The sequence below is a fragment of the Oreochromis aureus genome, linkage group 12 (assembly GCF_013358895.1).
Source record: "Oreochromis aureus strain Israel breed Guangdong linkage group 12, ZZ_aureus, whole genome shotgun sequence".
Taxonomy (NCBI): Eukaryota; Metazoa; Chordata; class Actinopteri; order Cichliformes; family Cichlidae; genus Oreochromis; species Oreochromis aureus.
The window spans coordinates 23,068,182-23,094,281 of NC_052953.1; the positions used below are offsets into that span (position 1 = coordinate 23,068,182).

General features: G+C 38.2%; 1 protein-coding gene across 1 annotated transcript in view; it reads left to right on the top strand.

The window, feature by feature from the left end:
• Positions 1-1,329: 1,329 nt before the first annotated feature.
• Positions 1,330-26,100, top strand: part of LOC120442970 (ultraviolet-B receptor UVR8-like) — a 303,306-nt gene continuing 278,535 nt past the window's right edge. Inside the window, exons 1-2 of the mRNA XM_039620403.1 lie at positions 1,330-1,530; positions 3,968-4,151. Of these exons, the coding sequence (XP_039476337.1) occupies positions 1,489-1,530; positions 3,968-4,151 (226 nt within the window). The 5' untranslated portion in view covers positions 1,330-1,488. The remainder of the gene's footprint in view (positions 1,531-3,967; positions 4,152-26,100) is intronic.

The following is a 26,100-nucleotide window of genomic DNA, read 5'->3' on the forward strand; positions in this document are numbered from 1 at the left end:
TGCAGCACAGCACCTTGTTTAGCTTTTTATTTTGTTGAACAGAGTTATAGTAGCTAATTATGCAATAGTCAATATTAACTGTTAGCCATGTTTTGCTAGTTTTCATTGACAAAATTGTGTTATGGCTTATCTCCCCTGTTCATTAATTAACATAGAATCTGCCTGTCCTGGTCAGAGAGTGTTTTCCCTTGGTTGACTGACTGAATGTAGGCTGGACCACCTACAGTAACTCTCATTCTTCTCACAGTTGCGGTCCATAAATGGATGACTAGACACCCTTTGTCTTTGCCCACATGTTCTTCAACCAGCTGACTAGACCTGGGATGGCTGCAATAGGGATGTAAAAATTTGGTGTTAACACCAATACTTCATTGGCTCTATAACTGTTCTGTCAGTATCTAACTCTCATGGCAATCCTGATTTGAAACACTGTTACTTCAAATCAACACCTTTGAGGCTGCAGACATGTCTCTTTTCCTAAGCTGATGTGTTTACATGCTGTTGCATTAGGCCTATGTATCCTAGTCTTCTAGTGTGACTTATTGGTATTAATTTTTTCTATTAGGCACTATCCTAAACAGTCCAGAAATGTAAAAGAACCTCTACTTGTGTTGTCAGTCTAGTTAGCAGGCTAAATCTCATGTTGACTCACATAACAGAAACACCTGATAATGTTGGTTTCACGTGTTAAGAAGACCCTATAATTAGAGCACAACTGATGTTTAATTCTGTGGTTGATGGAGATTCAGATATTGAGTTAGGAGTGAGGTCCGAAATTCAGGAAGGAATGCAAAACAGTGAAAAAGCACTAATGCAAAAGCACCAGGAGTAATACAAGGCTGCACATGGGAAACATACACAGACTTGTTCACAAAGGATAAATGCAAGACAGGACTACTATATGCACTAACTACACAACAAAAACAGGAGGGAACAGAGCACAAGCAAAAGAAATTCAGATTCTCGACAACCATTAGGAGAAGACAGAGAAAGGAAGTAAAAGTTAACGCAGGATGCAAACACTAACCTTCAGAGTAAAAGAGGAAGTAGCCAAAACACAGATACTAAAAATGGAGACAAGGATACTCAGCTAGGCCAATATAAATTATGTATACGTGCAGTATCTGAGAGTTATTTAGAAAAGGGAAACCTTTTAAGACTCCCCAGTGATGTATTTTATAAACTCTGTGTGATGTGAAGACATGATTTCACACTGCTGTCTGTGGGATTTGTACTCTGCTTCAGGTAGTTAGAAATGTTATTTAGTAATATTGAAATTACCACCAAAAGTCCTTTACTTCGATTACTCTCAGTCAGGTGATACAGTGTAAACAGAAAATGTCATGGAGACTGTTACCCTGGCAATATTGTCAATGCAGTGAAGGGAGGAGGGGTAAATGAAATCAGAGCAACCAGACAATCACAACAATGTGAGAAATGCCAGAGACCACGAAAAGAAGGAGAATAGTTGAAGAGGAAGAGTGATAAATGAAGATGGAAAAAATGAAAAGCTCTTTAAAAGTGCCACAGGTTAGTTCCTAGTAGCTGAGTGCTGCTACACCTTTTTTTCTCTCCATTTGTGTTTGGTGTTGCTGGGCATGTCGTTACCAACCAAATTACGCGTTACTGCCAGCATTTCTACTTTTACTGTTTCATAATATACAGCATTTTGATTGCAGCAACATGGAATCCAACTCTTGTATTGGGGTTAATAAAAAAAATTAACCATAGAACAGAATCTATTTTATAGCTCTCCAAAATTTAAAAGAGACGTCTGTGAACCTGTGTGAATTGCTTATTTATATTAAAAATAAAACTTGAGACAAAAACCCTTTAAATGACATTTGCTTGAAGTCCAGGAGTGCTCATTCAGATAACAATGATTGACCTTTGATGCATACAAAAGGGCAGGCCCTGCATGAAACACCAAAGCCAAGTAAGTTCTGCATCATGAAAAATGGAAGAAACGAGGACATGTTTAATAAATACTCACTATGATTTTGCAGAATCTATATCTCTGTGCCATTGTGATTTCTAGATTTCTGTGTATGTATTAGGATGTTAGATTTATCCTAATTGTAAAGTCCTGGGATATTTATAATACAATCTCCATCAAAATACAACTTTTTGTCTTTTAGTAATAGGATATATTAATGTGAGCATGCGAAAGAGCCAGTTTCAAAGTGCTTTTGCTTCAGAATAATGTGATACCTCTCTGATTAGTGGATATGAATGTAGCAAATCAAGACAGGAAACATATGAGTAAGTGTGGCAGAAATATTAAAGTAATTAAAAGTGAAAAAAGTGAGCAAATCATATCCTGCTTAGGGCCCTCATTAAGCTAAGGACAGCCCCGAATGCTTTGACAGTCATCTACGTTAGCGAGAGAGAGATGAAACTGGTTGTCAGGCAGTGCTGATAAAAATGGTGTATTATGGACAGCACAGGACCATCTGTAGCATAACGGCAGATGCTGCTTCGTAGCACACAAAGACCTCATTACTGCTTGTTTTGTGAAGTTTCTTTGAAATTTTGCAAGAAAGAACTTCTATTAAGCAGTTGATATGAATTTTAAAATGTTGTCTTGAGGTGCACCCTGGGTAAAAATAATCACTGGTATAAAAGACTCGTTCTTTTGGAATTGATATATTAATGGCAAAGACTTAAATCACATCCCACAGTAGAAGCTCATTAATCTTTGCCATGTCCTCCTAGTTGGATAGGTTGTATCCCTGCATTGGGAGAAAGGGTGCCTTGGTCAAGTCCAGTCTTTATTAAGATTAATGAACAGCTTGACATTTTTAGTCCTCTGTCTGAATCGATAATTTTAATACTCATGAGAGCCAATGGGGATCTAAGCTTGTGGAACACACATTGTGGCCACAGGGCGCATGTTAAATGTCCAAGTGGTAATCAATGCAAAGAAATTAGCTATTGATCTCTTATAGTTTTGTAATAGGTTATCTATTGGTTTGCTCTTTCAAAAAATTCCAATATCAGTCGGATGGAATTGTGCTGTTAATATTGCTGTGGGGAGTTTGTATGTATGTGTATGCGTACACATACGCCCACCTTCCATTTGTGTTTTCGTGTGCGTGCAGGGTCACATTCTAATTAGCACAGAGGGCAGACTGTAAACAAACATGTTTAGGAGCATATTGGTGATCCACAGTTCATTACAAATAAGGCTGAGAACTTCTGATTAGTTTTATGCAAGCTCAATGCTGACTAGAAGACCAGTGCTTACAAACAGCTATTAAAAGATTTCCACTTTCTTACACACTATTAAAGATGGATCATATATAAAATTATATTTTATTTTTTCAATTATGTCTCAAATGTAAGCGCTGAAAAGCTGCTAGAAACAGACTTCTTAAGGTCAGAATCCCTATTGTAGTTCTGACTAGAGTTCTGAGGCTAGATAAATTTGATATTATGGATAAGTACAAGTGTGTTTGTGAGCTTACTGTAAGTTACTGCTATCCAACTGACCTTTGCACTCACCCAACTTGTGTTACCCTACCAACTGACTCACAAGCCAGGGTCCTATTGTGGGAATCCTATAGATTATTTAACTACCCCCCAAAGGACAGTCTTGTTCAGGGGAGGGTGACATCGCCATTGTTGTCTTGGACTTCAGCTGGTGTTTGCAGTCCCTTATTCTGTTGTGTTGGAGGGTCACACTAACTACAGCCTGTAACAAATGGAAAACTGGTTTGTGAGCCACAATGTCAAACCCACCAAGGCTGCACAGCAGAGGAAATGCTGCTGTTGTCAGCTGCATAGCAAATAAAAGATTTGCAGATGAGAAAAACAGCATTTTAAATTGTTTACTTATGTGTACACCTCCTTTTCTCATGTTAACCTACATGCAATAGAATCAAAATCAGTCAGGAATACTGGTAAAGTCATAAATGGAAAAAAGTGCCAAGCAGACTTGTTTAAGTTTTGTTGGTCTGTTTCCCAGGACATGCAGTGTGAGGTAGACATGGATCTTCTTTGCTGGGGAAGTGGGGAGCTTGGACAAACTGGGCACGGCAGGCCAGAGGTCATTCCTCCAGAGGAGGCACTTCTGAAAGAGTTTGCAACATCTGGGCTGGGCAGTGTAAAGCTGCTGGCATGTGGATCCAGTCACTCTGTTGTGGTTACAGGTAGCGTTCTCAGTCCACTTGTATAATAAATAAAATCCAGGAAGCCTTGCTAGATATTGAGTGGTGCAAGTACAACAATGGGTAAAGGATAAATAATAAAAATAATATTTTTTATTAAATATATTTTACCTGTTTTGTCCGTGTGCTCGAAGAATAAATTTACAGTATTATTTGGTTCTTTTGTTTGATGTTTGCACCAATCTCTAGCAACACCAGCTGGACTTTATTTCTTCCTCCATATTTGTTTGTGTGCATATTGTTTGTTTGTGTTTGGTAAAAAATTATTTGCGCAAGAAATTGCTATTCTTATCTCATATTATTCTAAATTAGTTTACAAATGCCAAAATTGATTTTGTTATAATGTTAATAATGCAATTAGCAGAACAAACCAAAAGGCACACTGAACCTCAAGGACCCAGTGGAGCAGATGATGCATACAGGAATATAAAGTATGGGCAGAAATCTGTGCCATCAGAAACTGAATTTGAATAAGTTAAATTTGAATTTGAATTACTCGGATTGAATCTGAATTGTAACTTGAATGAAAGCTTTTGAAAACTGAATTTGAATTAGTCTAATTTGAAATTGAATTTATGGTTTGAAAATGAATTGATTTGCTTTGAAACTGCATTTTATCCTTTAAAAATTCAGCTCTCGAATAATTTCACATTCACTTCTCACCATTCAGTTTCAGTTCTACAATTCAATTTCAGTTCCAAAATTCAGTTTTTGGGACTTACATCCGGTTCGGTTCAAGCGCAGATTAATAGAACTACAGACTGATAGCGTTACTGGACGGAATCTACAGCGTCTTGAGCTGAATTAAGACTTCAGAAGTCATTCGTCATGTCGAATGACCAGCGGATAAACTCTCAGGTTGGTAATAAATGTATTACATGTATAAGAACAAGCGTCATGTTAACAAATGATAGCCGTACAGTAACCTTTATGCTTATTGTAGCTGTTAGCTAAAAACGCTAATTTAGCGTAGTTTGCCCTAAATTCAGCTTTGACAAACAAATATGATCGACTGTTTCTAGTAGAATTCCAAAGTTGTCATCTTGTACCCTGTCAGAGCCCTGTATGCTTGCAGAGACCCCTACAGTAGGGAAACATGCAAAACGCTGTCCAAACCTTTGTATTTTAGCTTTATTTATGTCTTACACAGCATCCCAACTCTTTAGCGAACTTAATAACTTTAGCTAAAGTGAATAGTTAGTCTTATTCATTAGTGCAGCATTACTGGATCACCTGTTTAAAGTGATATAATATGATTTACAACTATCACTGAAACAGCAAACTTTGTAAATAAACAACACTTCTCATTCTCTAAACGTTTGGCCACAGCTGTAAATTACACTATCAGTGCTTGTTCACTCTTGACAATAATTACATTTCTAAATTCTCTTTGTGCATTTACAGGTAAACAATATCTAATATTTTATCTAAATGACTGCTTTGTCTTTGAAAAGGTAAAGAGCCTGAGGCCGGTGACACTCCAGTTCTACTCTAAGTACATCCTTACGGTGGCTCACAGGACAAGGCGACATTCCTGTCCTGCCAGAAGAGAAGAGAAACTTCAGAGTCTTCATGAAGTTCAACCAAAACCTGTCATATGGAATATGACAGGGGTCTCAAACTCCAGTCCTTGAAGGCCGGTGTCATGCAACTTTTCCATGCGCCCTCGAGGACTGGAGTTTGAGACCCCTGCTGTATGGTGTTCATGCAGTTTTCTACCCCACAGTTACAGCATGTCTGACTGCCTGTTCAGCATGTGCAAAAATATATGAGTTTAAGCATGTGATGACAAAGGCCTTCCATTATGGTGTTTGTCATCATATGTCACAGACATCTGGATGATCATTTGGAATAAACAAAAAAACAAAAACTTGTTACTTCATCTTTTATCTTTATTATTATTATTGTTCTTATTTTACATTTTTCATTGTTAGGCATTGGATTTATTTGTAGTAGTCCTTTCCAGCTTCTTTCCCTCTTCCATGTTACTGTGTCAGCTTGTCAGCATCTATTTGGGTTTGGGAGTGGAACAGGAAGTAAGGAACAGAAAGTGCCATTTAAACCAGGAGAGGTTCTTATATTTCAGAAGAAGGATTAATTCAAAAGAAATGACCTCAATGCCATATTTTATTTAGGAACCCTAGAGAGCACTTTGCAAAATAACACATTCTTATAATTTCACCCTCAGACGAGCCAAGCTACGACTGTCAGGGAAGGTGATGTAGGTACAGAGCATGTGAGAGTGGTTAAGTTGATGTCTCTTGTCTAGATGAAGGCAGAGGAGGGATCAATGGCAAGCCGTAGAGATTCAGTATCTTCAGTCTTCAGTGGACACTCCATTTCTGGCACAAAACACCTGTAAAAGATGGTCGATTTAGGAGGTGACCCGACAACTTCAGCCTGTCAAACATAGCAATGGAGCAGTATGTTTTAAAAAAAAAAAAAAAAAAATCTAATTAAGCATGCACTCAGTACCCTAAGAATTATTATGATAGTTAAACACAGTGATAGTTGTAAATCATATTATATCACTTCAAACGGAGGTGATCCAGTAACGCTGCACTAATGAATTAGACTAACTATTCACTTTAGCTAAAGTTATTAAGTTAGCTAAAGAGTTGAGATGCTGTGTAAGACATAAATAAAGCTAAAATACAAAGGTTTGGACAGCGTTTAGCATGTTTCCCTACTGTAGGGGTCTCTGCAAGCATACAGGGCTCTGACAGGGTACAAGATGACAACTTTGGATTTCTACTAGAAACAGTCGATCATATTTGTTTGTCAAAGCTGAAATCAGGGCAAACTACGCTAAATTAGCGTTTTTAGCTAACAGCTACAATAAGCATAAAGGTTACTGTACGGCTATCATTTGTTAACATGACGCTTGTTCTTATACATGTAATATATTTATTACCAACCTGAGAGTTTATCCGCTGATCATTCGACATGACGAATGACTTCTGAAGTCTTAATTCAGCTCAAGACGCTGTAGATTCCGTCAGTAACGCTATCAGTCTGTAGTTCTATTAATCTGCGCTTGAACCGGAACCGGATGTAAGTCCCAAAAAACTGAATTTTGGAACTGAAATTGAATTGTAGAACTGAAACTGAATGGTGAGAAGTGAATGTGAAATTATTCGAGAGCTGAATTTTTAAAGGATAAAATGCAGTTTCAAAGCAAATCAATTCATTTTCAAACCATAAATTCAATTTCAAATTAGACTAATTCAAATTCAGTTTTCAAAAGCTTTCATTCAAGTTACAATTCAGATTCAATCCGAGTAATTCAAATTCAAATTTAACTTATTCAAATTCAGTTTCTGATGGCACAGATTTCTGCCCATAATAAAGGTATTGCAGCTACTGTTCTTTAAAAAAGAAAAAGGTGCATACTCTCATTTACACAATTTGTTACTTTAAAAAAGAACGCATAATCAGACTACTGGTTAACTTGGACAACTCATTAATTTTTGCTGCTGTTACTGGTGTTTACCATGTTTAAGTCTGCAGTGCATCTTTGAATTTGTGATATACTATTTTACTCTGGCGTGTATTTAGAAGTTTCAAAAGTATAAAAGCCAGATTACTTTGTCTTAAAGCTGCAGGTATCCACTGAGACTTTGGAATGATTACAGAACAATGAGCAATGACAGTCAAAGGCAGCAGTTTAGTCAAAGCATGAATAAGCAAGCAAACTCATTGAAATCGGTAGCAACAATCATATAGAGTCTGGCATGTGAAGGACATTTTTTTAAGGACATCTATCTAATAATAGTTTTACCTGATGGTGCAGTATGGATGGGTTACAAACATGTAGAATGCCATAATTGTAGAGTTTACATACTATATGAAGTGTCTTTTCTTTCTTGCCCATGAGGGAATACTGGCCTACTTATTTGCCAATTTGATAGAAACCCTGATGACAGGAAGAGAGTAGGCTCCTTTAGTACATTAGCTGGCAGTGGTCATAAATCAGTAGCCTAGATAAGTCTTATAGATCACCCCAACACAGGGATCCTTTGCCTCTGCCGTCATTACAGAGAAAAAGGTGACATTTTTGATTGATTAAAATGGTGCAGGCTAGCTTAGGCTAAATCATGTTAAGTGATGCGACATTGCAGTTTCACATATCATATTTCTGTCAAGACAATGATGGTGGAAGGCATTGTCAAGGCATGATATCTGACAACAGGAGACATCTGGAGGGACCGGAGGAGATTTATGGGAAGGTTTTAGTGGTCTGAGGGAGATGAGAGAGAGTAAAAAGCGGTCCTTTTTTGTGCATTGTCACTTCCAGAGTGACTGTAAATTTTACTCTAGTGCTGTTGGGAATTGGGGACATTTACACATCCTGACAAATTGCTTGCTGTAAAAGTATTTATTGGTCATGTCTTCCCTTTATTCTTGGCCAACTCACAAACACATACCCTCCTCACAGACACAGAAATATTTATCCAAAGCAAATTTATGTGACACGCGTTTATGCGGCGTACCTGAGCTATAGCCTGATATTTGTCATGATGGTGTCATGTTAATGTTTTAATAGAGGTGGTCTTGAGTAGGTCGTAATGGTTTTATATTGGCCAGATTGTTCCAAATCAATGGCCATTTGGCCCAGTCAGCTCAAAGAAAGGCTTGTTTATGGAAAATTAGTTTGCAAGAGAAATCCATAAGACGTGAAGAAAGCTGAAGAACAACTTTGCTTGTGTAAACTAACACACATACACACTCTCGAGCGTACACGTGCACACTCTATCTCACAAAGACAAACTGTTCACTGATTTAAGGTTGCACTACAGTCACTATGACAGTCAGTGAACACCTATAAACAAAACTGACCTTATGGGCTGTTGCCATGTTAAACTTATGTACGTATGTATGTTAAGGAAATACAACATTTTTAATGAAAGAGTTTGGAATGATAGAGATTTGGCCACTGTGGAAAAACATCTTTATTTTCATTCATTTCCAATTGTAAACAGTAAATGCTTATTTATAGTGTACTGAACCCAATGAGAGTGAAATTATCTTCATGACAGTGAAATTATTAGTTTCTTAGGCAAACTTAGTCTGCTCTTTTGACTTTGTTGTTCCGTTTCAAACATTACTTCACATTATAAATTGTTGCCACTAGGTGGCACTGTGAGACTGCCAATTAGAAACTATAGCAGAGGAGGGTTGGTGGGGGGTAGGTGGGGAAAAGGAGGCTTACTTACCTCACACTCAGACAGAGCTATAATTTACTAATAGTGTGGAAGCCGCCATTGCTGTTATCTTTTAATAGATTTGTACGGGGGAAAGCAGGTGCCTGTTGTTAATGCGTCCAATTGCCCAAGTTGCCTACAGAATTTAGGGCATCCATCACTGTCGTCGGCGGTGACACCCTGTCGTTCTACTTCATGCGGCGGGCCGGCCAGGCTGGGTTGGTAACAGATGAGGCTTCTCTCTCCTCTAGACGCCCACAGTCACACAGAGACAACCGCCATACGTGCTTTCACATGCATACACACACAAAACCACACGGCTGTACCACTTTCTTAGAGGACAAACTAGACTCATACCTATTAGAGTAGGAAGTGTATATTTCTATAGTTTATATACATTTCAATATTGAAAATTACATACAAAAGACATTATGCTATAAATCATTAACAAATATAAAAATCTAAAATAGAACCACTTAACGCACTTTGAAAACTATTTTGTCTTGCTTCAAAAGTCAGCAAATTCTTTCCTTTTGCTTATTTAGAGTTCCAGTTATTATAGATCCCTTCTACAGGAAGTTAAGGGGTCCTAGGTCACAAATCTCTACTCTACTGAGCTTCATAAAGCCATATATGTCACAATGGACAAAAACGCTTTCTGCAACTCTGCAAAAGTTATGCAGGAATATTGCAAATACATAAATGGCACACTGCCCCTTAACTTGACTTACAGAGAGGCTGCTGCTAAAAGAAGAATGATCAGAAGAGTAGCAACAAAAAGGTAAGCCTGCTAAAACCAGGTGATAACCAACTCCCATCAAACTTTTACATCAAACATTTTTAGCATATTATATTTGCAAAGTGTATTTGCCAAAGCTAAAGCTAGATGTTTGTACTGTACAAGTGCAAACAAGATACAATTTCTTTGTAAAACCAACTTACCTTCATCAGGTTCTGTGACAGCTTGATGATCCCTAATATCATTGAAATTGGTTTAGGTTACTCAGGTGAAAAAGAATGATGGCTGCTGTTACTGACTAAAGCCACCACCAGCACTATATCTGTATATAGTACTGGGCAATGTTTAAGAGCCACCGAACAGCGTTATCAAAATATGTTAATATCGAGATCAGATATTTAATAGAAGAATAAGGTGTACAGTTCAAAAGAAATCATGCGTATTGTGCTTCGTTCATTCCAACTGGGACTAGAGAAAAAGCTATACAGTGCAGAATTTTGAAGACCATGGAGCTGGTGAGAGATACTTAAGAGTAAAACTTTGCTTTGTGTAAGAGCATCCTGTCTGTCTACCTGGACGCAGATATACTGTAGTTTTTGTTGCTGAGTTCAAGCATCCAGGGATTTGCCTGTGGCTACAGGATGTCAGTTCAGTTCCTCATATGGGATTTATATAAAATTACTCTTTATTCTATTAAAATCTGATATGCGGCTGCTATATTTGCTTTGTGACACTACCTGTATTTGACACAGAATTTAAGACTACAGTTTGGGGTCAACACAGCTGCAGGGGACAGAACTACAGAACATTTGTCACAGTGACAGTTTACTGAAAAAATTTAACACAATTACGTACTCTTTTGTTCCGTGTTATTGAATAGTCTGTTTGCAGATTGCTATGCTTTCTTTTAATGGTCAATTGATTGACTTTTTTATTTTTATAAACATCTCATCTCTGATTATTTAAAACATAATTGTAATTGCAGGTTGAATTCTTTTTGAATAGTGACTGGCCAATTAAAAATGAAAAAGCAGGTTATGCTACACTTGAATGTTAGCTATCTAGCAACATGTTAATACGTAAAAATAGCCATCTCACTTAAAAAAACCCCAGTGAATTCAAACAGATGTCAATGTACAATGTGGTAAAATTACAAACTACAGTTAAAAATGATTGGTTGTTTAAGTTGTGTGAGTTTTAAGTTTATGGTTAACTATATTTTTATTTTATTAACAAGATTGGCTCCTTATTGCAGTTCACAGTGCTCATTTTTTTTGGGGGGGGGGGGGGTGGCACACACTCCATATTTGTATTCATTAAATAAATATAGGGAAAGCATGCACTGGTATCTTTTTAAAATTGAAATTTCTTTGTTGAACAAATGCTGAAATGCTGTGTTAGAGAAAGGAAATACCAGTAAAAAAAATCATTGTAAACTTTGACCCTGCGTTGCTTTGAATTCCTGACCCTCTAGCTCCACCCCTGAGCTTAGCCAGGGGCACCTCTTTGCTTTCAGGTTTGCCCTCCGCCCTCAAGAACACTCTGCGCAGCTGTATTTCTTTGGACCCAGGCTGAGAGTTGGAGGGTATACAGAGGTGCCTGCTAATACCTTGTTAGGGCTGTTGCAGTTGCTGGGTCTCAGTGAGGTCACTGTCAGTACTGTTTTAGTTCGAGGGCCTTGATCTGCTGCACGTTGGATGAAGCCAAAGACTCATGTGCTGGCCGACTGTGACCTATAATATTCTGCTGGAGGCCTTGCACTTGTGACTACATTGGATTGTTAGAAGCCGGATAACTTAAGTCAGAAATGGTTACTTTGAAGGAGTTTTAAGCGAATACTAAAGACTATTTTAATATAACACGTTTTAAAATCTTCTGTTGTTTGGTTTGGATGCTTTTGTCAGAAGTTTGGCAGGAAGTCTGTACGGTATCCTGGGATGGTCAGATGCAAGACTGGGCTAGGTAATTAGGTTCTTCTTTTTCTTTCTCTTGTTAGCGTTCTTTTCAAGTTTTTTCCATATGAGTTATGAACCTTGGTGTCAGGTGTTAAAAAACATATGAGAGTTGTGACCCAGCTTCCTTACCCTTTTTTCCTCTCTGACATCTCTCAACATAAAACAGAGCTCTCGCTCTCGCCATAATTGTAACCATCGTTACTTTTGCACAGTCCCCCCACGCCAGTATTTCCTCCTGCAAACTGTTGATGAACATTGCAACAATTTTATATTTCTCAGATGGTCTCTTCATTCTTCAACATTGATTAACTTTTAAAAAAAGTGTAATGTGATGACATCATGCATATGACAGTGATAAAGAACATAGACTGAAATTTTACAGTGCGTAATATACAATTTTCTTTAAAAGCAAGTATTGATAAAGCCTCTGTTCTTAGAGCCATCACAAAAACAAGACAAAAACCAAATCTCTGTCTACTTTGGTGACATCCATTAAAACTAAGTACAGCAGACATAGTTTTCTTTGAATTACTTGGCCCTGAAATCCAATAATTATTAGCATTCAAGGCAACTTTATTTCTGTAAACTCAAAGGGATACAAAAATTGAGAGCAAGAGGGATATAGACAGACTGGGACAAATGACAAAGACAGTGGCTGGAAAAAAACCCCACACACATGACCCTTCTTTTGTGCCTTAAGCATAGCTTTCTTCTGGAAATGCATAATTCACTTGGACTGTCCGGAAACTGTGTTGTTAATTTGGAGACCTATTTTCTCATTTCCTCTTTCTTCCCATCTTTCTGTCTTTCCCATCTGTGCCTGTAGGCAAATGCACCTTTACCTATGTATTTTATTGTCTTGTTTAATGTTTGTCAAAGAGTGCAATACTGAGAGTAATTCTAGGAAAGTATTGGCCATCCCCTGCATGACAACTCCAATATGTCTGGCCTGGACCGAACACTGAGGGGAGCTTTGATAATAATTTGCCATTTAGCTGTTTTGATGTTTTTCTATGATTTCCCAGTTGGCAAAGGTGGATGAGCAGAAAATGGAAGAACGGGAAAAAATAACCCTGTCCTTGCTTCTCATCCTCTGTGTCACTTACTGTTCTTTCTCTCTATCTTTCTAACTCTCTCTCTCCAGTGATTTCCTGTGCTAATTTAGTTGAAAAGGTTTAGCATTTAGTTTTGCACTCAGTTGCTTTTAAGGTTAATCATAGGACAGAGCTGTTTATATTGCTGGAATACGGGCTTAACTCTCTCTTAGCGAAGCACAGAGCACTTGAAATGTATAGTGGACTGTCTCGCTGCTCGTCTGCATCGTTCAAAAAACAAATGTTAATGCAGAACAAAAGACAATAGATGGAGAAAAGTCTTGCCAATTAGCAGCTAATGAGACAAGCTTGTGAGGATATCCAAATCCTCAACGTGTTAACGTTTACAACCCCTCCTCCATCTCTCAAATCCTACAACCTATGCCTCCCCCATCTGCCCTTGCACCTAGCCTTCTTTTGTAAGGCGGTTAGGGCACCTCTGAGGCCCTTTGTGTGATTATTCACACATGGCTGTGGCCCTTGTGCTGTGAGCACAGAATAGGAGCCAAAAAAAAAAAAAAAAAAAGAGAAATGCCTCATGTATGGATAATGTAAAAATATCCAACTGACACATGGTCAGTGTTTTTTTTCTTATATTTAAATTTTTTTTTTAAAATTAACTTGTCGTTTCCCGTCGAACGCACACCCACGCCAACACATCACCGCCTCATCGTCTGGAGATAGATACATACTGTAGACCCAGTGAGGCACTCAGTCCCCCACCATGCGTTCTCAATTTTACTTAATATAGTAAAGCCAGGAATTGGGTGGGTGGGTGGGTTGTGGTTGGGACGATGGTAAGGGAAACACATTTGATAAGTAAAAAAATAATATGCCAAGAGAAAAACCAGCCATCCCAGTTGCCTTTGACACGCTTTTTAACAGAGATGTCTGTGTTGGAAGTGAAAATAAAATCTGCTTTTGTAATAGAGATCTTTGGACAGCCTTGAATGATTTGCCACTACTCCTTTCCGGGCTCATTTTCTCTATAGTGTGTATTGGGAGTGTGCTTGGATTCTCGGTGGAGGAAATCAAATGTGAGTTGGCCTGGAAGTGTTGCAGTAAACAGTGAGAAAAGCAAACACAGGCCAGATCAGGGAATATCGTGCAATGTAATATTTGGACTAAAAAACAGAAATGTGTAATGGAACAGCACAAATTTGACTCTCCAAAGGGACTTCTAATTGATTCTGTGCTTCATTACTGGTTTTCTCAGGGAGAAATGGACATCTTACTTATGTATGAAAACAGAGCAACAGACATTTAAATGGATGCCACGGTGATTATTGCGATGCAGTTCTCACAGCATTTGGCAGCAGATGATTGCTTTATGGCTTTAGTTTTTCTTAAATTCTATTATTTTTCCATGAAGGTAGCAGAGAGTAACTGTTTGAATGCAACCTTAACCTTGACTGGAACAATTAAATGAAAGGGAGAATTGAAAGAAAGAGGTTTGGGAACACAAAATAATCCAGGGCTCCACTTGATATGTTATTTGTCAGGGGCAGTACATTTGTGCATGTTAACTAACTGTGCCACTGGACTTGGCCTGCTCGTAATAGGGTTCCAGCGCAAACATTTTCTCTCAGGGATTTCTATTATTAATTCTGTCTGAACACATCCATAAATGAATAATGAAATAAATAATGAAAACGTTATTACTTTTGGCAGCTGGGTCATTTCTCGTTTCCTGCTTTTTCCTCTGCTTGTTTCCTACTAATTAACTTTCCAAGGAGTTGTCCTCGTTTTCACAAAATACATTTCATCAGTTTGGTAGCCCTCAGAAAGTGGGGGTACACAGTTTTGAGTAAAAGACAACAACCGGGACAATATGCAAGTACTTCACTCCTTTTCTTGTCATTGGCAAGGGAAACAACTTGAAGAGCTTTAAAAGTAATGTGCACAAAGCTGGTCAGCAGTTCTTCAAACACTGTGGCCATTGGATGAAATATGAAGACTTTTAAACCTAAGCGATGCACTTTTATCATTTAGATTGATCAGTGAAACCCTGAATTAGATATTTGAGGCTTTCTGCTTTACATGTGAGCATCTTTTCTCATTTGTAAAACACAAGAACTTTTGCACAGAACTACTCCATTTGGTTTAAGTGAGCAGTGGTGCCTATAAAAAGCATGTGAAAAAACAGGACACGTGACACCTGTGCGTTCACTTTGAATTCTCCAGACGATTACCTACTCTGCTCTCACGTGGCCTCAATCGGACATTACAAAGGCTGTAAGAAGCTAACGGGGTAAAACATGTTTAACTTTGAAGTCGACTCAATTGGACATTCACATTCTCACATATAGCTCCTCTGGATAATGTCTAGAAAAGTTCAGGGTTGTAGTGATTGTGTGAAAATGGCCCCATTTGGCACTCAAGGTTTCTCCTTCTTCTTCTCCAGCCCTCATCTCCCTCCTCTCAGATGCCCATACCATGTTGTTAAAGGCTTGTGCGCTGGTTTTAGGGGCTTGGCGATGAGCAGCCCTTATTTAAAACGGATCTTAAAGAGGGCAGTAAAGCTAAAACCCCAGTAAAAGTTCCCCCATCGCTTTAGCATTGCTATATAGATGACTTTTCTCTCTCTCTCCTCATTAGAGTCATTGCAACTCTTTCAAACTGCTCCTTCCGTTTCTCTGCATTTTACTGTTAATTAGTTTGCTTTGTAAGGTTAGACGTGCGGACGGAGCAACTTTGAGAGTGTTTAGCTGCCATCTGTGTGCATACAGCTTTAACTATGTACAGATGGTGTGTGCTCACAGACAGGTTGCTTCTTGTATAGAAAAAAAGTGTGAAAGACAGTTTTGGTTCTTTTAACAAGATTTATGGCCATTCTCGCAGGTGACTGCTTAAGCTATAATGATGATTGTTAGTCAGCTGTCAAAAAAGGGTAATTTAAGCAGGAGTAAGAAAGAGAGGAGAATGAATATATCTTCATTTGCACATTCTTGGTGATGAATCCTCTTCAAAAATATTGGCATTCCTGGAAAATTGGCTTTGTCAACTTTGAAGCATAATGAACTGATTGTTTAATGGCTACTTCTTACAGGCTCCAAAGTTAAGGTACCATTAGCCATTCAGTGAACCAGGTAAACAGAGAACGAGACATAAATTGCCAAATAATTGCTTGACATGGTCACAAAATTAGAAATCATAATCAAATAAGGAGCTGACTGACGGAGAGAACCAAAATAAGAAACAAAATGCAATTTCCCACTCCAGTTAAAAGTTACCATTTTATATTGGGTGCAAGATAAACTATAAAATACACATTTCAGAATTTTCTAAAAATAATCTAGCCAGTCCAAGACTGCACTAAAACGTGTCTTTAACTTTGCACTAAATCGTACTCATTTCTCTATTTTTCTCCCTCATTTTGTGACTTCTTAGCCTGCCTGCAAGGTGCCTCTCGCTGGTGGGAAACCTGCCCTTGTCAGTTGCAGTTCAGTGCCTAATGCTCTCTGTGGGGCGTTGTGAATGACCCACCCACAATTAAAAAAGTGTTAGCAAAATTATTGTTGGCCTATTGCCACATACTTTGTGATTTAGCAGTGGTCAGAGACAGATTGTGGGCCTAGACTGCCCAAAACTTCTCTCTCCAGCTCATTGAAATTGCCCGGTGTAATTAGCAAATTGAAGAAAATTTAGGGAGAAAGAACTCTTGCTCTTTGTTGAGGAAACAGAGGACAGACTGAGTGTATGACTTCTGTCTTTAACCTCAATGCAATACGTGATACATATATATATACATAGATGAGAGAGAGGGCAAACAAAATCATGTAGTTTATTAGCATGTTTTTTACAGTTTTACAGGTGATATTATAGCTTAAACATCACCTGTTAAAAGTACATTTTAGAGTTTTGTGAGTAAAATGAAAAGAACCCCCCCCCCGTACATACATATCAGTATACATATTTAAAAGGAAGGGACAGAAAATGCTGGGTCTTGTTATTCAAAGTGAGGTACAAATGAAAGTGAGAATGCTACGTGTAACTAGACATGAGAAAAAGATGAGCGTTTTCACAGTAACGTCACAGTTTTATCAAACACCATCAAATAAAGGTTTATTAACGATTCTAATTTGCTGCGCTGACACCTTTTTTCATGATGAAATGAAGTGTTGATGCTGGGCTGAGAGGTATCGCAGTGCAGTGTCAGCGCTTATGGAGTCAGTCAGGAGAGAATCTGTCATTTCATTAGATTAGTAACATTATTTATTATCATATATTGACGCATGCCACTTGGTAAAATGGGCCACAAATAACATGCATTCATTTGTGCAACTCAGTGCTTTTTTTTCCTTTGTACAATAGCTAAAAAATAATAAATATAAATTCACAAAGCTGTATCATTTAGGGTCACAAGACGCAGTTGATTTTTTACAGTTCTTTTTTAAAACTCACCTTGAGTGATTCCCTAAGCACACACCTCTCATTATGATGTGTCATAAAACTGCTCACTAATGACTTCAGATCAATACAGCAATTTGAATATATTAAGAACTCATTTGCTACAGCGAGCTAGCATTGTTCAACAAAAAAAAACAAAACAGCTTTTTTTGCTTTTCTTCTTTAAAAACCTCAAATCCTGGGCGTCTGTGAAGAGGATCCCCCACAAATGCCTGTGAAAGCGGGCAAAAATACTAGGGGAAAAAAAGATTGCTTTGTTAATTTCTCTCTCCCCCCCTCCCTCTTTCTCTCTTTCCCACTCTCCCCAAGGTTCTATTAGGAAATAGATCCCAGGTGTTCGATAAGCCTGTAGTGGACATGACAGCAGTGCAATCAAGTGTATAAATTTAATTGCAGGCTCATTTTGTGCCGTTTATTAGCCGTTTAGGGGCACATCGCTCCACTTGAACCCTGTTATTGCCAGACAGAACAGCTGTTTGGTTCTTTTTTGTCTCATTGCATAGTTTTGAAAAAAGTACACACTAAAAAGCCAAATGTGCGCACACACGCACACACATACAGGCTTACACACACTTATTTTATTTCATTTGATAAATAAAAGTCTATAGTAAAATAATTGTTCTACATGCTCAAAATACATAAAATATTTTAAAAAATCCCAGGTTAAAACATATTTTGTATTCAAAAGTCTTACAACAAGGGCAATTTGTAAATAAATAAAACTGACTGCACTCAGAAACAAAGAAAATAAAGGGATTAGAGCCTATAGAAGTCTATTTGGCTTCAGTGGATCTGGGCTGCTGTTGAATGGTGCCACACACTGAGAGGCCTGCAGATGTACTAGCTTTGGTTGAAACCTTCTTCTGGTGCAACATGCCATTAATAAAAAGCCTAGAGAAAGCTGTGTTAATTGTTACCATGCACTCGGTCTTGCCATTCCAATAAATCATCCTGCTAATTGCAACAAATTGTGGGCTGACATTAAGCTATGATTCTGAACCGGCAAATATTCATCAACATTGCAACTAGCCCCATAAAACAAAGAGCTGGCCGTTTCCCAGGCTTAAAAAATATCTACCATCTTGCTCCCCCATTACTTATATATCTTTCTTGTGCTCAGTCTTTAAGCGCAGGATTGTGAGTGAATGAGATGACATCGTGTTTATTTATTATATCCCTGGATAATGCCCAAGTTGTGACAGTCATATGACCAACCACAAACCTTGTATTCCATGCTGGCATTGAAGCCTTATGTGTGCTCTAAAACAATTACTGTTTTCTGTCATAAGAAAATTACTTTTAAGAGTTTTGTAAATGCAAGGCTGCTTTGAGTGTGTTTGTCAAGAATGTAGCAATAAAAGATGTGTTATATGAGACAGATTCATAGTCTTTAGATATAACTTGCCTAAAAAAATTACAGAAATTAAATCTATACTTTGGTTTCACTATTCTTTAAAAAAAGCTTATTACTGCATAGCGTACTTAGGAAATCCTTGATTTATCACCAAGCAGTCATATGTTGGTGCATTTAACCCCCCATGCAATGTTTATTTTATGTAGACAAAAGGCTAGTTAAATCCCTCTACACTCTGACAGTCACCATAACTGTCACTGCGGATGATGTATTTCACAGCCTTGTGCATTACTACCACTAATGTTTCACTGTGCTGCCAATTCGTCCCGATAGCGTTAAAAACAGAGACAGTATGTGTCAAAACAGTACTTAATGGGCTGTCACCCAGGTGTGCAGGAGAAGCTAAAGATGTTGGGGCTTAAGGTCAGGAACTGATTTGTTATTTCGTAGTTCATGGGGAATTTGGATGTTAACTGATCAATTCAACACCCCAACATTCCCATAAATCAATTCTGCATCTGGACAGGAGATACAGATATGTGTGAGCGTACTGTGTGAATGCAAGCATGTACATGAAGTAATGGACTTGTGCAGAATATAGCATGCTTAGCATAAAAAAAATATTGCAATATTGTAAAACCAAATTACAATACTAATACAATAATATATTTTGAAAGAAGTAATTTAGCAATTTTGTAGATTCTGATTTGTGATTTTTTTTTTCCCCAAGTGGTACCTGCTGATACAGATTCATGCTAGTTCTGATTTTCTTTCTATAACTGATAGTATATACGAGCAAAACTCTACTTTTCTTGAATGCAAAATATTATTTTCATAATAAAATTATTAAAGTTCACAATTTCCCCCAAACAAGTGTAGCTATCTGAGGTTGCGACCTCTTGTGAATAAGGGAACAGCTGTAGCTTTCTTCTTTGCCTTAAACAACTGAAACTGCTCTACTACTGGAAGGAGATGCACCCATCTTTATGTGCCATATTTTACCTTACTAAGCAGAAACAAGCAAGAGATTTATATAACAAAGCAAACTTCCGATACGCAGATCCCTTTCCAGTGCGGTTATAACTTCACCAAACAACGGGATGTTGGCCTTTATGTTTTTTTTATGTTTCCATAAATTTCCCCATAACTCTTTTGAATCTTTGCTCATACATTTCCAAGGCTGCTGGCTTGTGCCTAGCTCTGAGGTTTGGATAGCTTTAGCCACTTTGCCTTTGTTAGCTTCTTTACAAGATGGTTTCTGATTGGGCTTGTAGTTGGGTGTTCTCCCTGCGGTTTACTTTGGCAAAGTTTGTGTCTTCGCTCACAGTGAAGTGCTTCCACGCTAATGACACGTTAGCGTGTGGGCGTGTGTGTTTATAACTATTTGGCTGCACCACTGTGCACATGTTATGCATGCATGAAATGGAATGGCTAGAAATCGGATATGTGTGAGAGTGACCAACCAGTCAGTTAATAAAGATTATGGTCAGTTGGTTAATGGATTTCTATATATCTCAATATTTTGAAACCATCTTCCAAGTAGGGATAGCTTTAGACTCTCATCTTTCTTGTTTGTCATTTTAATAGAAATGGTGTTAAAAAAATCCCTCTTGAGAGTGCTCTACTTTATTTTTATAACACTTTTGAAAACAGTAATACAGCACAGTAGTTAGACACATTTCTTATTAAGTTTGAAGGCTAAACTCGGTCTCTGTTTCCGCACTGGACAATGAAACACCAGCATAACATTTCTCTTAGGGAGGTGATTAGAAATCATCAAAATGTCTGAACATGAAATGATTAGGTCTTAACACTTCTGCAGGATGCACTTTTTCTATACCTATGATCTTATATTACAAGAACTTAATGAAGAAAACTATAGTACACGTTACACATTTTGTTATGAATTAGCTAACAGAAGCTTCCAGCACTGCCCTTTAAAGTATTTGTAGTAGAAATTATTCGTTATACAGTACCTCTGAAAAACGCTCAATCTACCACTTTTACTTCAGTCACACCACTACATTAAAAAAATCCTGTTTGTATTCATTTATTGTTTGTTCTGGAACAATTTTACATGAAAAAGCAGAAAATCATATCAACATTGTATAAAACCAGACAGTTACGCACAAAGACTTTTACCAGCTGTTATATACATTCTGTAGCCCAGTAATGTAGAATTAATGTTTAAATGTGCTGCATTTAATACACTCAACAAAGCTGTTCTGATTTACATTTTTGTCAGAAAATTAGTTGAAGGAATTTTTGTGGCCATGACCGTGACCATGCGCAATAAAAAGTAATAAAAAAAAATCTGACTAATCTTGTGCAGGTAGCAGACAAAGAACGGATTCTTCCTTTAGGCATGTCATTGCGATGGACCAAATATCACAGAAAAAACTACAAATGTCTTAAAAGTACTTTCTGTCAAATTTCTTAATAGACAGTTCGCTTTGAAGCATCTGCTCTGATCTGATGTACCCATCTCCTGTGCAAACTGAGGTTCAGAGCCAACTTTATTGTAAGAGTTGTGGCATTTCACCTGTAAATTACAGATAGTATACTTGTCTGTTAATTTGTTTTCCTTTTTGGTTTTCCTTTTTTTTACATCACTCAGAAAGAAAATAATGTAACTGTTTCTTTCCTCATGTACTTACTTGTACCTGCGCCACCTTCTTTGTGGTCAGTTAAATGTGTTGCTCTCCTGCTACTCCCTTAAAAATCTAATGGAGAGAGGGTATGCCTGCAGGTTGATCCTGCTAACTCTGGATGCGTGATATAGCCTAGAAATTTCAAAAGAATATTTCAAGGAAATTTGCAGTTGCGTTATGTGCCATATCTTACTGAAATAATTGTAGCGTATGTGTGTGTATATATCTTTATGGAGGCGCTGCAAAGTCCTTTTCCAGTGTGCTACTGTCATTGATGACAGGCCGTCTAATTCAAAGCATGCAGCAGCAGGAGCATTATACTCCACTAGTAGTGACCCAGCATTATATATATATTGACACAGCATAAGTCAAATGCAAGCACAGAGGTAGTGTAGATAGTGTTTTCCATGTAAATTTTAAGTAAAAATTGAACATCCCTACTTAACATGTTACTTTAGTATTTGTTATTGTTAAACTAACTTAACCTCAGAACTGTTCGGGAGCCTGTTCAATTTTGCCAAAATTACAGTGCTTTGCTTATTTTGCAAAGTACCATGCTGAAGGTCTAACCTCTTGTAGCCAAACTACTAATATTGAAGTGGCTCTCTTTTTAGGTAATAAAACACCACTGGAGGCTGAAACGCTACTCTAGCTCTTATCCATGTTATCGGCTTATGTCGTTGTGAACAATCGAGAATGAAAACGTGTCTATGCATATATAATTGATATTTTGAGATGACACATAAAAATTGATACTGGTATTATCATGAGCGGTATAACAAGACGGAGCCCTAAAGCCAAGTGTGGAAGGAAAAGGGTTTTGTCTAAAAATGGGATACATTTGCTGCGATGGACTGTTTTGTGAAAAAGGAAGAAGAACTTACAAACAAGCTAACATAGTATAGTTATAATAATATTTACTTGAAAATGCCTAAATTGGCAGCAATCCCAGTTCTGTCATCTGGGTTGAGTTGTGACGTATGTAGTTTTTTCTACATGTGAGACAATTTAAAGTCAATCTTCAGGATGTTACTTACTACTTCCATGCAGAATAAACTGCAGTACACTGAATATATTCAATATATATTTCCCTTACCTGCTATATATTGTAAATAATAATAAATCCTTGCATTATTTGACTATGTTTTCATGAATGCCTCAACCCTTTCAACCTTTGTTTAGCTCCTTTTTTATATTGCTGTGATGAAGCTAGGAAGCTGGCTTAATAAAGCACGGTAACTGGCACTACTGTGGGGATAGTGGTGACTGACTGGAGAAGGGAGAGCAGAAGCATCCTTCCATTTGACAATGTTAAGCAGTGATTGGCTTATTACTGCATTCTCTGATTCAGCTGGATGTGTTCAAGGATCTTCTCTGCGGTGAAAAAGGTCGGCTGCTCTTAGTTGTGCTCAGCTAGAATACTAATACTGTCCTTATTCAAATGATCTGCTCCAGCGCTTATTAAATTGATGGCCCAGGCGCTCTAATTTAATAGTGTTGCAGTCCAGGAGACGGACACAGCTGCAGTCACCGGTGAATTAGGTGCTTCTGAGGCAAAGTTCAAGCAGGAGCCCCTTTTGCTTTTGGGATGCATTTTTCCCAGCAAATTAGCAGTCAGTGCCACTGCACAATTAATTAGTGCAAACCAGGAAAAGCTTGTCATTTAATAAGGTGCTTTTTTTCCCACTCACACCTCTCCCACACTCTGAAACGTCTCTTCCTTTCTTACCATACCTTATCCCCTCCCTTAATCCCTCCCTCCTCCTTTTTGTCTGCAACTCTTACTCTGTCGTTTATGCCCTCCTCTCTTCCAGTCCTCTTTACATAAACAGAGGGAACTGATCCATTAAGCACTGTGCTATTAATACTATTTAATGTATTTGTAGATAAAGCAAAGCTGTGAGTTGGATATAAATCAGTGGCATAAGAATTTGGGAGCTCCTTTTGGATTGGAAAAAATCATGTAAAACTGGAGTAGCTGGTGATTATTTCATCCAGTTAGAAAGGGTTGCGGTTGATAGTTATTACAGGGGAGGATAAACACACTGAAATACAAGCATCTTCAGGTATCCAAATGCATGCATGTGTGCAGGAGCCTTTGTGTGCATGAGTATACTTGTAAGTCCATCCATGCATGTGCGATCCTGCCTGTGTGTGTCCATATAAAACCCATAAAGAGGCACTTTTTCAGGATTTAATTGGATTTCATTTCAAGAGGCAATAAATTGTATGGGATGTTTTGTGACATCAAGTGGTTTGCAATCTCAGCCAAACAATGACGTAAACTCCACATTATAGCACCCTCTACCAAAGTTGATTAGTATGGAGACGAGTTATAATTCTACCTTCAGAGCAGAGTGTAGTTCTCACTTTTAATCTATTTAATCTCATCCCACTGTCTCTTATAAGGACCAGAACTTAGGATAGTTCCACTTACATAGCACACAGCATTACTGTGTGTTTATTGCTTCCTGTGAGGGTGCATGGCACTCCAAAAGTCGGTAGTAATTCTTGGGAAAATTATTAATTTAAATTTGACAAAAGCACTGGTTTTAATTTATTATTTTTTTTAATTTTCATTTCACGTTAATTCTATTACTTCCAAATGTACTGCCACAGTTTTAAGTTAGTTTTAAGTGTTTGTTTACATTTTCCTTAAAACTTTTCCCAGTGCAGTTACAGTTCTCTCAGAATGATCAAGTCTTTAAGATTTTGGCTTTTTTGGGGGAGGGGATGAATTGCTGTATTTTAAATGGAGCAGAACATTTCTTACACAAATCACAAGACATGGACTTACTTTAGAAAAATAAGTATACACAAGATATTTGTTTACCAGAAGTGCAGACTTGATATTTCTTTCGTTCTATTACGATTGAGTTCCTCAATTTACTTAATTTGCCAAAAGTTGTCACCAGTATTATTTTTTACCTATCAGTGTCGATATGCAAAAGTATATGTCAAAATTTAAAAGTGTTGCCTTTGCTTTATTTTTATAGTATAGTTCTTTTTTATAGTAAAAAAAAAATGTGAATGAGCGCATAGATGAAAAATCAACTGCGGTCTTGAAATTAAGATGGAAATCAGGAGATTTGTCAAAATGTCAAGAAATGGAAAAAGTGGATACCAGAGAACCACAGTTTGCTTTATATACAGCTTGTGCACATGTGCGCGTACACACACACACACACACACACACACACTGTCAGACCTTTGTACCATTGTCCTATTTACAGGCTGAAGGCTGAATGCTGAACATGGAGTACAGTATGCCATAAATAAGAGTGGTGGGGCTCTATCAGTGCTGACAGAGGTCTCTTTCCATCCGCACACACACACACGCACACACACACACACACTGGCCCAATGCCTGCTTGTTTCCCCCTCAACTAATAGACTCTAGTGAAACCAGTCAGCGTTGTTGTTCTGAGATTGATGTGACCTTGATGCCGTTTAGTGGAGTGATTTGTTTATTGGCACTTATTTTGATGCATGTGGAAGTGAGCTTTAAAAGCCATACCAAAGACACACACACACACACACACACTCACACAGTGAGGAAGATAAAGATGGAAAAAACAGAGCTAGAAAGACAGAACGAAGAAAAAGTAAGGGAGATGGAGTAGAAGAGATATACTCCTGGGGCAGATTACATAATACATCATTCACAAACCATTGTTGCCAATATGTCTTTTATACTCCTTAAATTGCCGTTGCCATCCCAGGGCCCCCACTGCGCTTTGACAAATGCATCACAACACACACAAACATATTGTATTCTCTCTCTGTACAGTTGTGTACAGTTAGTGGAGTCTATCACAGGCCTCCTGGGACGCTGCTGTGTAAGGAGAGGAGCTGGTGCTGAGGAATACTGTATAGTATTGATGGAGCTCTGTTTCTGTTAGGCAGTGAAAACAAAGTCTCCCTGATGCACAGTGGAGTGTAGGGGGATCAATAGACGGGGAGCGCTTCATTTCCTCAGGCTTCTACTGAAGAAACACTCACTGATGTGTCAGGGCTGCTGCAGTTTTTGCTTTGACATGGAGGAGATACAAACCATCAGGCTGTACTGTATGAGGGAAAAAAAGAAGATAGAAGTACAGACAAATTCTAATACACACAAATATGTACACACGCAGAGTATGATGAGGAAAAAGGAAAAGGAAAGGTCAGCGTTGCGTGTCACATTGTGCTGCATTAGAATAACAAGAAACAGGCATGAACTGGGGTGAAAGGGTTTAACTGACACACAGGATATAACAAGACATAAGCTTGAGTGATGGGGAAGGGATTGGCCACCGCACAGGATGTAACTAGACATGTGACTGTGTGCCGGGGAAGAGTTTGGCTGGCGCATGGGATGACACAGGACCAGAGCCTGGGGCAGCCGGGGAGAGTGGAGAGCCCAGCTGTCACCTCAGTCAGCCCCTTCTCTGGGGGCAACTGTCAATCAGCAGCCTCTCATATCGCTCCGTCATTGAAGCTAATTGCTATTGTCACCCCCAGAGACCCAGAGGATGCTAATGC